At 45.9% G+C, this 14,633-nt stretch overlaps 1 protein-coding gene across 1 annotated transcript; it reads right to left on the bottom strand.

The window, feature by feature from the left end:
• Positions 1 to 7,757: 7,757 nt before the first annotated feature.
• LOC138953512 (clathrin heavy chain linker domain-containing protein 1-like) lies at positions 7,758 to 14,508 on the bottom strand. The gene is made up of 10 exons (XM_070325345.1): positions 14,412 to 14,508; positions 13,676 to 13,870; positions 13,044 to 13,231; positions 12,441 to 12,583; positions 11,957 to 12,108; positions 11,391 to 11,565; positions 10,484 to 10,723; positions 9,739 to 9,913; positions 8,846 to 9,267; positions 7,758 to 8,513 (listed from the first exon to the last, which is right to left on the bottom strand). The coding sequence occupies exons 2-10, from the start codon at positions 13,862 to 13,864 to the stop codon at positions 8,296 to 8,298; spliced, it is 1,902 nt and encodes a 633-aa protein (XP_070181446.1). The 5' UTR covers positions 13,865 to 13,870; positions 14,412 to 14,508; the 3' UTR covers positions 7,758 to 8,295.
• Between the last annotated feature and the right edge of the window lie 125 nt (positions 14,509 to 14,633).

Here is a 14,633-nt window from a genome sequence, read left to right as displayed (position 1 = left end):
TAAATGGGTTATTCATGTCTACACTGATATAAATACCCCCATTTTTTTCTCCTCATCCTATAATATCTTTTATTTTTAACTTTTTCTGATCCATTTCCTGTTATATTGCACTAGTTGAAATGGCAACTTCATGCTAAAAAAACACACACCTTATTTTCCATCTTTTTTAAAATGTTATCTTATCCACACAAATTGGGCCACGTTGACAAAGAGAACAATAAGCTTTGGTGTATAGGCATGAACAGAAATAAAAGTAGTCCGTGGGAGAAATTTTAAAGCCCCACAGACCAAAGTATGCTGCATTTTTGTTTAAAAAATTAAATGTTAAATGGGCTGGCCTCTTTTGTTTTCAGATTTTTCAACATGATGCACTTAATCTTTAATTCTTGACTTAAAATTATTGAGTGCTGTTACAACTTTGAACATTTCACTGGTTCTTTGCTTGACATGCCTTAAGCTACACGTATTAGAAAAGATATAGTATGGTTGTTTTAGTCATAAAAATAGCGTTATATTCTTGTTGTATGCATATAAATAGCTGTTTAAAAACACATATCTATGGCCATATGTACACATCTGTTGTCTCTGTTTCAACTGTCTTGAAATTATAAGAATAATTCAGGCAGCTCTTCTCTGTGATTGTGTTAATCATGATATGTTTAGTTTATACTCAAAATGACTGGTATCAAATAGATTTTGAATACACCATTGATTTTGTCTGTTCCTTTGTCAAAGAGACAGTTATTAGTAGATAAACTTCTCAGAAAATGTTAGTATGGTGGTACCTTCAGTGGTACCTGCGATGAAAGGACACCCTGTCCTCTCGTGAGAGGCGTCCTTCCATCAAAGGTCTATTGCAGTCTTTAGGCATTTTGATGCTGTGCCGATGCATGTACATGAAATTAGAAAGATGAAAACTCTGCATTAAATATCATATTCTTACTCCGAATCACATTAGCATTGAGTCACCTGAGATGCTTATCACTGAAAAACGCTTACCCGGCTAAAGAATTTAAAGGGAAGCAACCCCATCACCAAAACGAAAGTGAAAGTAGCTTTGGTAATGGGCCAGCACACCGGGAGTTACCTCCCATACGGGTGTATGCCACGTCACTTCCTCTAGGAACACGTGCCTATTCTCATACGTCTTTTTCACCTCGGAGAGGACGGTTCACTTTTTGACGCTCTGTGGCTGACCTTGTGTGTTTGAGTGACACCCGCCGGCCACGTTACCCAGCTTTTCTGCTCGCCTTGCCTACAGTTTGGTGAGCTCGTTCCCGTTTGTTGTTGGTTGTTTGCGCTGTTTCGTTACTGTACGTTGTCCGTTTTTTACGGACTTGTGTGTCAGTGACTTGCGTGTTTCGCCATTTTGTTGTGTGAGTTAGTTAGCTAACTCGTGTGACTTTGCTAGTAGCTCTGCGTGCCCTCTTTCTGTTTGGGCAAGTGTAGCTTTAGTATTTTGTTGACGCGTAAGCGTGTGTGTTTACTGTGTTTTCAGTCGTTTAGACTTACGTTTCAGTAAATCTTTTTACTTTGCCACGTATTGTTGACGTTCGTGTCAGTGTCTTGCGTGTCGCCATTTTGTTGTGTGAGTTAGTTTTCTAGCTCGTGTGACTTTGTTCGTAGCTCTCCGTGCCTCTGCTTTTTGTGGGGCAAGTTTAGCTATAGTATTTTGTAAACGCATTAGTGCGTGTGTTTACTGAATTTTCCAGTCATTTAGACTTATGTTTCAGTAAAAAAAAATTTCGCGTTGCCACGTGTTGTTGTCAACATGTCTGATTCAGACAAGCGTCGTGGCAAGTCGGACCCCAAGGGGAAAATTAAGCCTAAGTCTTCCTCTTCCAAAGCAACGTTACTTGTTACAGACCAAGAGCATAACACTTTGTTGGCTGTACCAATTTCGGCGCCTAGCGCTGTTACTACTTCTGCTTCTTTTGCGGCGCCTAGCGCTACTGTTACTTCTGCACCTGTCTCTACATCGGAGACTTCGTCATCGTTGTTAGCACCTGGACAAGGTGCGTTGGTTTCCTCTCTGTTAAAGTCACTGGTTCCGGAAATCCGCAGCTTGGTGCAGGCAGAATTTCAGCGTTCCGTCGCCAGCAGTTCGGCGTTTCCGGCATCTGGCAGTGACGTCCGGGCATTGGCTTCCGTGTCTTTGTCCTCCACTTCCGGCTTGGAGCAGCGTCCTCCCTCTTCAGCGTCGTCTGGTAAGCAGAGCTGGTCCGATAGCCCTCGTGAGGCGCCTGGACGTTCTCCTTCGGGGGACAGCTCTTTCGCATCGGGTCACGACCGATACCTTGCTGATCTTTCATTTCCGGCGATAACCTACGAGGCCCCGGACTTGATCGAACAGCGGCGGCAGTCGGTTTCGACTGCCGCATTTCCGGCACTTGCCGGAAGTGATGATCCGTCCGCTCCGGCACGCTACGGCGGTCGCGGCAGGATGGAGTATTCACTGACTTCCGGTCCTTCCGGATCGCGAAGTCAACCAGTGCAGTCTTCACTTCCGCATTTTGCGGTTCCGTTGACTACACTTCCGGTTTCGGCCGGAAACGCTTCTTCCTCTTCTGGTGGTTCCTTCCGGATACCAGATAGTGGATTACAGCGTGTGCCTTCCGGCTTTCAAGCGCCTAGGCTTGAGCAGGCATCACTCCACTCAGTCGGGGGAGTGACGTCAGCTCATCCAGCTCCGGTTTTTGCGGATGGTCGTCCTGCTTACCCTTTACCTTCACAGGGTTTTGGGCGGCAGGATGACGTTAGTGCTCAGGCTTTTCCGGTTTCCGGTTTGCCAGAGCATGCTTCTGCTTCCGGAACTGGTGACTTCGGTCATGGTTCCACGTGTGACTATTCTGATGCTCCATCAGTGGTCAGCGAGGAGTCGCGGGGCGTGTTTCCGTCGAAGCTCAAGGCTGTTCTTGACGTCGCGGCGGAAGTAACGTCTCGTTATTTTCCTGAAGGGGTGGTGGCTGCGGACTCTTCCGCATCATTCGTTCCTTCTGCCATGGCGGACTTCCGGCCGGCACAGGAAGATGTTTCTTCCTTCCGGTTCGCCGAGTCTCCGTCAGTGGCTTACCAACTTTCGCATTCACTGGTTCGTCCAGCACATGCGGGGAGTGGTATTCGGCCAGTGCCTGTTCCGTTACTGCTTCCTTTTGGTCCAGTTCCGGAATCAGCTCAGCAGTGGGTGGCTTCAGCTGCCCAAGCCTCTTCCTTCGTGCCTACGGCCAATAGGAAGCTTGGCATGCCCAATCAGAGCCAGAGTTGGCTGGCGTCTTTTGCACTCCCTAGGGCTACCCTTCCGGTTTCCCGGGAATTGCTGCCTCTTCTGACTAAACCGATCAAGCGTGATTCGGTTTTGCCGGTTTCCGAGGCTTCCCTCCTCTCTGCTGAGGAGGTTGGACGTCGGCAGATCGAACTGTCCTCCATTGCGGAGACTCTCGTTCGGGCTCTGTCTCGGGCATTGACCGATTCGCTGGTTCCTTTCACTCTCAGTGAAGAACAGAATGCGGACGATGTCTCTGCGCTTTTGACCGCATTGGCCAAGGTCAATGAGGAACAATTGCGTCTTTCCTCCCTGCAGTACACCCAAGCGGTACTCTGCAGGAGGGATCTCTTCCTCTCGCAGTCCCAATTCACGGAGCTGGCTACTAGGGAGACCTTGAGAGTCTCCCCGGTCTCAGAGGAGTCTCTCTTCTGTCCGCTGGCACTGGATGCCAGACAGAAGGAGATTCAGTCAAACAAGGACAGTCAGTTCCTTGACTACACTCTGAAGGGGGTGAAACAGTCTCAGCCTTCTAAACAGAAGCAGGCTCAGACATCGTCTAACCCCAAGCCAGCTCAGAAGCGGCAGGCTCCGCCGGCCGCTCGTGGTGGGAAGAAGAGGACGGCATCGGGGAGGGGGCGTGGCGGCTCTGGAAGTAAGCCACACCCCCAATGAAGCGCTCCCGATCTCACCTCCCTCCCGCCCTCCACCTTGGTGATGGCGGGAGGCCCCTCCCGGGCACTTTCTCGTTGGATGTCGGTAGTAGACAGCCAATGGATTGTGGGAGTGGTGAGATCGGGCTTCCGTCTACTCTGGCGGGAGGAAAAGGCGCCTCTTACCCGAGTGCCTCCGCGGTTCAAGCCCCCCTTCTCGCAGGAAGCACGTTCCGTCTTGCAGTCGGAAATTGCCTCCCTGGAGCAGAAGGGCGCGGTGGAGAGAGTTCGGGTCCACAGCTCCCTGGGATTTTACGGGCGTCTGTTCGCTGTTCCCAAAGCATCAGGAGGATGGCGTCCCGTGTTGGATTTATCTCTCCTCAATACTTTCTTGAGGGTGATAAAATTCAAGATGGAGACGCCAGCCTCTGTCCGAGACTCTCTCCGCCCAGGAGACTGGGTGACCTCGATCGATCTCACGGACGCATACTTTCACATTCTTATGCATCCGGCCGACCGGAAATGGCTTCGTTTCCGGTGGGGAGATCAGATCTACCAGTTTCGCGCACTCCCTTTCGGGCTGTCTCTCGCACCATGGATTTTCACCATGGTGGTGAGACAGGTCTGTGCACTGGTGAGGTCCCAGGGTATCCGTCTGCGGGCTTATCTGGACGACTGGCTCATCATGAACCAGTCCCAGAGCGGCTGTTCGCAGGATACCCTGACGGTTCTTCGAGAATCCAACTCGTTGGGGTTCTCGATCAACCGGGTAAAGTCGGAGCTGACCCCGTCACAGACATTCACTTATCTGGGGATGTCTTTCGACACGGTCGCTTGGACTGTCCAGCCTTCTCAGAGAAGGGTGGACAAGCTCCAAGCTCAGATTCGCTCCACTTTACCTCTCCTGATGGCTTCCATCCGCTCGCTTGCCTCCATCTTGGGGCAGATGGAGTCTATGGCTCTTCTGGTTTCACTGGGCCGGGTCCACAAACGTCCGCTTCAGTTCGCGCTGAAGCCGTTTGTGGACTCTCCTCTGGTGGACTGGGACGCCCTCATCCCTTTGCAGGGATGGTTCCAGTCTGCGACCCTTCCGTGGTTGGACACGGAGTGGGTCTGCAGAGGTGTTCCGATCGTCGTGCCCCTCCCCGACCTGGACCTCTTTACAGATGCGTCCAGGGAGGGTTGGGGGGCACATACAGATCTTCAGACTACTTCCGGTCTGTGGACAACGGAGCAGTCCTTGTGGCACATCAACTTGCTGGAGCTAGAGGCAGTTGCTCTAGCTCTGGCCAAGTTTCTGCCCTCCCTGTACGCCAAACATGTTCGTCTGTTTACAGACAACATGACAGTGGCGGCGTACATCAACAAGCAGGGAGGCTCGCGGTCCCCGTCTCTCTCGGAGAGGGCTTGCGAGATCCTGGTGTGGTGCTTTCAGCATCATATCACGATCTCGGCCAGGTACCTTCCAGGGAGGCTGAACACTTTGGCGGATGCGCTCAGTCGTTCCGGTACAGTGCTTCAGTCGGAGTGGACGATCACTCACGGGGCACTGCTTCGCCTTTGGGCCCAGGTCCAAAAGCCTCTGGTGGACCTTTTTGCCACAAGGTACTCAAAGAGGCTTCCGGTGTTCGTCTCGCCATTCCCGGACCCTCAGGCATGGCGAGTGAACGCTCTGGACTTTCCCTGGACGGGTCTGGAGGCGTACGCCTTTCCTCCCTTTCCGTTACTCAGCCGAGTAATCCGGAAAGCGGAGATGGAGGAGCCGGCCCTTCTTCTTCTGGTCGCTCCTCTGTGGCCGTCGCAGGTCTGGTTTCCAGATCTTCTTCGGCTCACCCTAGGGCCCCCCATTCCTCTCGCACTCGTGCGAGGGGAACTAGTGCAGCCCCGAACAGGCATTCCACACGAGGAGCCCAGTCTTCTGAAGCTTCACGTGTGGAAGTTGTTCGGGACTCGCTGAAGCGCTCTGGGGCGTCGTCTTTGACTCTGGACTTGGTGGCTCGCTCGCATAGAGCGTCCACCTCTTCAGTTTATGCTTCCCACTGGAAGGCATGGACTGCCTGGTGTTCAGCTAGAGGGGTGAGTTCGGTGGCTCCGCGCTCTATTCAGGTCGCTAACCACCTCTCTTTCATGTCTTCGCAGGGCGCCTCAGTCTCCTCGTTGAGGGTCCGGCGCTCCGCTATCTCGGCGACTCTTAAGCAGATTGGTCGTTCTGTTCGAGTCGGGGGCGTTATAGCTGCAGTCATTAAAGGGGCTGCTCTTAAGGAAGCTAAAGCTCGTTTGCCCGCTCCCAAGTGGGACTTGTTTTTAATCCTGGAATTCCTTCGTTCTGCGGATTTTGAGCCTTTAAGCGAGGCCAGTCTGTTCAATGTCACTCGCAAAGCGCTGTTTCTCCTTTTGTTGGCTACGGCCCGACGGGGTAGCGAGGTCCACGCCCTGTCGGGTCAGCCTGGAGATATCTCCTTTGAGCCGGACGGTTCCGCATCTTTGCGTTTCCGGCCTGATTTCCTGGCCAAGAATCAGTCTCCGGGGCAGGCCTCTCCGCTGGTTAGAGTTAAGGCTCTGACCAGCGCGTTGGCCCCGGATGACCCCGATTCGGTCAATTGCCCTGTGAGGGCACTTCGTCTGTACTTAGCCCGGACTCAGCCGATTCGGTCTAGTTCTCAGAAGTTGTTGTTTATCTCTCTCCTTACTAGGCGCGAGAAAGATTTGTCGAAGGTAACGTTGGCCCGGTGGGTGTCCTCGCTCATCAAGCAGGCTTATGAGTGGAGTCGCACAAAGAGGGGGGGGGTTATGCCCTCCTTGCCACTTGACTCGGCCCGAGCCCATGAAACGAGGGCGTGGGCATCCTCTCTGGCAGTTCTGCGCTCCAGACGTCTAGAGGAGGTGCTGACAACTGCGTATTGGCGTTCCGAAGATGTTTTTATAAACTTTTATCTTCGGGACGTCACAGCTCTTCGACAGGATGGCTCCAGAGGCCTTCCAGCGCTCATAGCAGCAGGCCAGTTCCTGTCCAGAACTTGATGGTGAGTTTTGATTCATTTCTAGCCCACCGCCTTGTTGATGTTATCTGCTAATGTGATTCGGAGTAAGAATATGATATTTAATGGAAAATTTCCTAAATAAATTTTCATTTAATTAATATACTTACCCGAATCACATACTGTATTCCCTCCCACCTGCCCCGCTTATGGTTTTAAGATTTTTTAAAGCCGTATGAGAATAGGCACGTGTTCCTAGAGGAAGTGACGTGGCATACACCCGTATGGGAGGTAACTCCCGGTGTGCTGGCCCATTACCAAAGCTACTTTCACTTTCGTTTTGGTGATGGGGTTGCTTCCCTTTAAATTCTTTAGCCGGGTAAGCGTTTTTCAGTGATAAGCATCTCAGGTGACTCAATGCTAATGTGATTCGGGTAAGTATATTAATTAAATGAAAATTTATTTAGGAAATTTTCCATTATACCATGTTGTGAAGGTATGCTGTGAAATTGGTCTGTGGGACCACTGAGTTTGCCCCAGTCAAAAACCATGCACCTTTCTTAAATCTTATGGAGATAGAGGGAGAGAATGTGTGTGTGTGTGCTGAATAGTGTACATGCAGATATACTCGCGATGTAGCATGTACATGTTTGTGCCAGAGAAGGAGACAAAGCAGGTAGCATGCTGCTACAAGAGAAGATAGGACCGAACAAAATGATAGAGTAAGGAGTACTGTATAGGGCAAGAGAAATAATTGACTCAGAAAGCTTGCCAAAGAAAATACCAAGGTGTTGATACAAGTAATACAAGTAAGACCTGAATGTGTTCATGTACTCTCGTATATCAACATGCCTACTCAACATATTGTTTCATTCACATATTTAATTTATATATTTACCAGACAACAGATAACATTTGCGCATGCCATGCAACTGCACCCACTTCTTCCAGACCAAACTTTTTCAGAGGCATGCACCTCATTAAAGAAACAGTGTCACAAAAAGGATTGTTTTCTTTTTTAGTAACAAAAATAAATCATAATATCACAGTAAAACCATACTTATACTTCAGGTTCAGGTTATCAGAAAAAAAGCAAACACAACAACTGCATGGAGTTGCTTTACTGGCACAGTAATAGCTCAGATGCCTTTTGAATGAATCCCTGTCCTTATCACATTTGTTTTTTTACAAATTAACATCACTGGAATGCAAACTATTAACTTTGTGTGTATCATACCAGGTTCAGTTTTTCTGTCCATCATATCGGCCTTATCACACAAGCTTTCTCTCTGTCACTTCAGCTTTAGTTCAGGGCATCTCTAGGTAGGTCCAAGTTATCCAGAAGAACCGACAGATCATGCCTCATCACACAAGCTTTTATTTCATATTGATCACACCAGCTTTAATTCAGGGCATCTCCAGGCATGTCCACCTTATCATGAAAAACCGCCAGAGCCTGCCTCATGGATGTTGCCACGGTAACCACAGCCAGCAATTGCAGGCTCAGCTCCTTGTGTCCATCGTCCTGCAGTCGTTTGACCACGTCCATCCACTGTCTGTGTGTGGTCACGTCATCACTGGACACCAGCTTATGCAGTGTGTCTCCACGCGGCATTGCACCTGGTGTTAAAAAAAATAGAAATTAAGAATAATTGATAAAATCACATAGATGTAGGTAGATAAGATCTGACATTAGGCTATTAGCTCCTTTGATTTCAGGTCTACAGCTGAGCGCCCTCTAACCATATACTCTTCATAACAAATCAATGTTAGTCGTGTCTGAAAAAAAAAAAATTGCATCCACAGCTACAAACAAAACATCTTCAGATTAAAGGAATTACTATTTGTATAATTTTTTTGTGGCAATATTTTTCGTTTTCAAACGCAATGAATCTTAAGCTCAAAAGTTGAAGAAAAGCACTGATTACAAAGTAGCACGAAACGACACCCACCTGTTTTCAGGGGCCCACTGTACACCAATCTCTGCAGCCAGCCTTTGCCCAACTCCCACTGCCCGATGTCGCACAGCGTGGTTAACACCAACCCCATGGGAAGCAGAGTCCTCACCCCTCTTCCCCCTCCTCCACTGGAAGACTTGGATTCCTCCTCCTTCAGTACGACCTCAACCAGCTGCACAGACGGACACTGCTTCAGTAGGTTCAGGAGAACGTCCTGCTCCAAGGCCCCTTTGCTCTGCCCGTACTGCACGGCCATGTGGACTTTGCCCTGTTTCAGCAAGCACAGCATGGCCTCTGGGTGCACTCGCTGGCGCAGGAAGACGTTTTGGGCGAGGGCCTGGCACCCGCACATGCAGGGCACTTTGCAGGAACAGTGGTCGCGGATTATCTGGCCCATTTCCACCGATGTGGTCAGTCTGGTAGGCAAAGCGAACAATGAAAATAATGAAGATCATTGTGCTAACTGGTATGTTCACAAACTTTTGACGAAATCAGTACAAGGCTGTATCAAACAAATAATGGGTCATATTCAAAGTATGTCAGTCTTTTACCCACTCTGTGCTGGAAAGGTTATTTGACAGACCTAACCATTGCACTCGGTTGCAAAACCCATCTGATAAGTGAAAAGCAATTGTAAAAAGAGCATGCAGAAATGATTGAACAACAACAACATCCTCAACAGATAGTTACTATCTCCACCAAACATTTACTTTGATCTTCTTCATTCTTCTTTCAAAAACAATCTGTATATAAGCAAAACAAAATTGCGAGTCAAATATTGTTGCAGATCATGTAATAAATATTAAATTTGGCTATATAAGACAAATTAAAAACTAAACGCAAGCCAAAAGAAAGATCTCAAGAAAAAACAAGAACAGTTCTCGTACTTGTCCTGTGTAAGCCAGTGATAGATAAGGTCCAGACGGTTCTCATTCAGTCCTGCCTTAGCACAGTCCAGCGACAAGCCTTCATTGGGTTTGTTGGCCGCTGTTTTCACTGATGACATCATAGCATCACAGAACGCAAGAAGGGGTGATCTGCCTTGGTAGCCTGCCTTGACATCTGTTGAAAAAAATGCACAAAAATTACTGAAAAGAACAGACACTCTAATACCTATATGCAGGAAAAAACACTCAAAAACAAACCACTTTACAACATACATTAGGATCTGCTTTAGGTAAATGGGTAGGAACTATCTGATGTGTCTTTGCTGGTGCTTGCTACATTTCAAGCAATGTGGCAAAACAACACAACGTACAAGAAATGCAAGTGGTCTTAGCAAACGAAAAGAAGAAGAAGAGGAAGAGCAAGTGGTCCTTAAAGCAGTATTCAGAAGTTTTGAGCATGTCAAGGTGCTCATGAAAATGCCAGTGACTGTAGAATATCCTTGCATCTGTGATGATATGGCATCATTCACCCTACCTGAAGTTGTTTTTTTGCAGGCATCCTTTCTTGGTTCGTATATGTATATGCATTATGGTAAAGTCCATTAGGGACAATAAAAAAAGGTTTATTGGGAGATGTTGTCTTATCAAAGGGACCTCACTTTAAAGGCACCACATTTTGTTGTGTCAACCACTGCTTTATTATACATTCTGCACAAGTATTAAAAGCGTACTGATCAGAACGTACCTCTGAACTTGGCAAGTGTCGCCTGTGTCCTAAGAATTCCTTTGGGACTGTTGGCAGCATGGATGGCGGCTTCCTCAAACTTGTTGTCTTCAAAGAGTTCGTTAAACTTCTCAATGTATTCCAGCATCATCTCTGCCTCTTTCTCCTTGTTTGGGTCGTCATCCTCAAAGGTGCTGGACTGTGTCGTTTCTGAGGCTGCGTTGTCCCCTTGCTCTCCTGCTGCCGCTGCTGCTGCTTGTTCTGTGATTGGAGTTAAAATTAAATCATAACAGATGTATTTAAGTATTTTCCTACAGATATATATATAGTAAAGATATTTTTACTTCCAACTTTGAATTTCTACAGACCTATATATATACACTGTGGAACTTGGGTGATTTTTTGTAACTTCATGAAATTCTTTATAATTTTGTCATCATCCTTTTTCTCTCTTTTCTGGTTTCTCTTGATTTCAGATGTGTGACGGACCATCCAAGGACAATTAACCTGTGGTAGAACACCATTTTGAACATGCAAAGTCGCATCTTCAACCCATTCCACACAACAAAAAGTCTCATAGAATTGAGTTTTATGTCCTCATGGCAACTAAGGCCATTAGTGGCATGAGATACCAGACGAAAGCCGAACAAAACATTTCTCATTCTCCGTGTTGTTCCCAGCCTCAGAGGACAATAGGTCAGTTCGACCTGGATTGAAAATATCTATAGGTCCAAGTGTCCTGGCTACATAAAACTTGTTCTGTCAAAAGACCTAAATGCCAAAACTATCGGACAATCAACCGAGGCCTGAGATAAACACATTCTCAGTCTCTTAAATGACTAAGTTCTCTATCATACAACACGTACACGCTTCAAGCACCATACATCCATCCATTTTAACCCACTGTGCTACAAAACCTGACACACACCTTTCTCAGCAGCCCCCATAGCATGCTGAAAGGCCAGCATGACAGCGTCGCCGACAGTCTGGTGCGGAGGTTTGACACGGTTGTAGGCCTGGGCTGCTTCCAGAGCAATCTTTAGTCGCTGACCTCGCGCTTTGTACACCTGGCTCTGCCACAGCAGCTTGTCACGATACTCCACCTACACAGAGCAAGTAAAACAGGTGATATAAAAGGTGGACCTGCCACAGTAGCTGATTGGGGTACTTCACGTTATCAGACCAGATGATAATGCCCACAGGGTGATATAAAACTAATAGGGTGGATGTGCCAACAAAACTGTTCAATGTCCTGTACAATGTACAATACCCCACAGGTACAATTATGATCTTACAAAGCTTACAGCTGATTCTGAATAGTAACAAATGAGTTGTTGCAGCTGACATGCATGACAAAATGAATACTGCTTCAGCTGCTACAAGTGATAATAAATTTATCTGACTGATTCAGAAGCAACTCGTAAATCAAACAAACAAACAAGTCCAAACAAACAAACAAAAAATGTTGAGATGAAAATTACAACAAGACCTAACCTTGTTATCCAAACTGTCCTTCAATTGCAGCTTCTGGGTTTTTGGCAAAAAACGTGTCTTGAGACTGATGTTGAGTTCTTTGAGTGTCCTTTCCAGGCGATCATTTTTCTTGTGCAGCACGGACAGGTCAGTGGATTCTTCTAACGTCAAACCTGCAAGAAGAAAAGAAAATCAGTAAATTTATGAATTTATTACATACAACCAGTCTGCTCACCTCCCTCCTTAATCAATCATTCAACCAATCAAGCAAACAATTAAACAAGCAATCAATCAATAAATCAAGCCATCCGCCATCTGCCTATCCATCCATCAGTTTCAGTCAATCCGTCATATATTGTAAGTATGGAAGAAACCCTTTTTTTCAAATACCATTTTTTGAACAAGTAACTGCACTGCAGCACAACTCTTGTATAATTTATTTTGAACTTTGCAAAGACATAATGTCCAGTAAGTCGTAAATACAAAGTAAAGTGGATAACACCACCTGGAATCCTCCTATGATCCTTCTTCAGTTCACGTTTTGGAGGCTCCTTGGTTTCTGGCTTCTTCTCCCTCTCAGCATGCTCTGCTTTCAGCTCATACAGCTCCTTCTGAATTCTGTCATTGTCCTTCCTCACAATGGTAATCCTGAATGAATGCATTAACAAATAAATGAAATATTCCTGTTGATGCAGACTGGACATTCATGTTTTTACATGATGCATGTATGTGTACCGCCTTCAAGATAGAAACAAATTGTACTCGTAAAATAAATATTAGTGTTGATCTTTCATGTTAGAAAGATAAAGCCAACATGCTATTTTTTTGCAATTGCTGGGGTTGTCTGGTGGTGATTTCTTTCTAGAATAAGTTGCATGGGTATATGAACACACACACACACACACGCGCAGAGGTTAGGTTGGGGTTAGAGAATGACTTATCAAAACAGTTGTTGAGGGTGAGATGCAGGCAGGAGGAGGATAGAAGTGAGGGTAGAAGATACAGGGCAAGGAAAGTCTGGAGCATGGGAGGATTATTAAGGATTCTGCATTATTATTCTACAAGCCTAACTGAACTCAGGGTTTCAGACAAAATGATTACCACTAACCTCTCTTCCAGTTCATCTGAGCGTTTATTGTAGTTTCTGAGAGTGGAAGGCTCTGATGCCATAGCCTTCAGCTTCCCCTGCAGAAACACCGCCTCCCGCTGCCCTGTGCGAATGGTTTCAATTGTGTCTTCATACTCCTTCTTGATTGATGTCAGCAGACTTTTGTAGGCTGTGACATGTTCAATCACCTGCAAGCATAAATTATGATATTTCCCTCTGAAATGAATGATGACTGAACTCGCTTAACTGTGAACATGTTGGATGTTTCTTTTCCTTCGAACTTTTCCATCTGTCTTATTTTCCCATCTGTCTTATTTTTCCATCAGTCTTATACAGAAAGTAATCTTAAGAAGAAAAGAATATGCTGTTGCTGAATGCTGATTACACACAACAAATATTTAGACAGGTGTGGTATATCCAGTGGCATACATGCCAAAGAGTTTCATCTAAAGATTCCAGAGTCTTATTTCTGCATGAAATGAAAGTTTATAAACTTATAAACAATTGCATGCTCTAAAAGTGAGAAACAAATCTGCTTATCTCTTTTCTTCTCTCTTTCTTCTTTCCCACATTCTTCTTATTCTCTTGCTAGAACATCGTTTCACCTTGTATGCAGAGACACGTTGACTTACCTTGTTAAACACAGCTTTGTAGACCAGGTATCGTTGTTCCTCACTCTGAGGGTTGATCTTACTCAGCTCACGATCAATGAAGCCGTTCAGCTCGTACAGAAACTCCCTGTCCACCTCATTAGTGATGATAGGCGGCAGCTTGGACAGCCCTGATGTTGGGGTGGATGACCGACTGGACTGGCTGGACATTTTGCTCTGGAAGAAATATATATATATAATTAAATTGCTGTTTGGATTTTTGTTCCTGCAGAAACTGTTCTTTAGATAAGAAAGGCAATATATAATATGTTTTGCAGAAACTGAATTACTGGAGACAAAAGTAGATCTGATGGACTGTAATCATAAGGAACAAACCGTGAATGCAAGCAAGAAAGGACATCTGGATTAAAATTAAAAAGAAAAACCAAAAACAATCTACTCTGATTTGATCAAACGTCCATCAAGCAACATCAGTAGTAACTAAAATGGGTATTTGATGAACAACCACCTCTGTGCATGAGGTGCAATTCTCCAACTGTGGTGATCGATAAGGAGAGGTTTTTTTGTTTTTTTGCTGACACACTGAATTAGATTTGGAATCACAGGCCATGGCAAGCACGTTCACAAGAAACTACTAATCAGCATTAAACCGTCAGTTTATACCAATCCCTGCTCGAATGAAAGCATAATACAACTTTGAGTGCAAATACCATTTGAAGCCAATTTTGACCGATTCGTTCAGTGCATATCAACTCACGTCTTAGTTTTCTCGTTCTATTTCAGCTCATACTCTTTCCTGGGAATATCTACCGCCATTTGTAAACAATTGTGTTGCGAGACGATAGAAAACTAAAAGTTTGCATCGGATAAGGAATGATAAGGTCCGTTTGTCTTTAACAGAAGAATTAAAACCTACACAACATTAACACTTTTAAATAATGATAGAGGAAAATGCGAAGACATAAAAGGAAATGTTTTG

Source organism: Littorina saxatilis, linkage group LG17 (assembly GCF_037325665.1).
Source record: "Littorina saxatilis isolate snail1 linkage group LG17, US_GU_Lsax_2.0, whole genome shotgun sequence".
NCBI lineage: Eukaryota > Metazoa > Mollusca > Gastropoda > Littorinimorpha > Littorinidae > Littorina > Littorina saxatilis.
The sequence above is the reverse complement of the archived record's forward strand: the minus strand, read 5'-3'. Positions and strand labels throughout refer to the sequence as shown.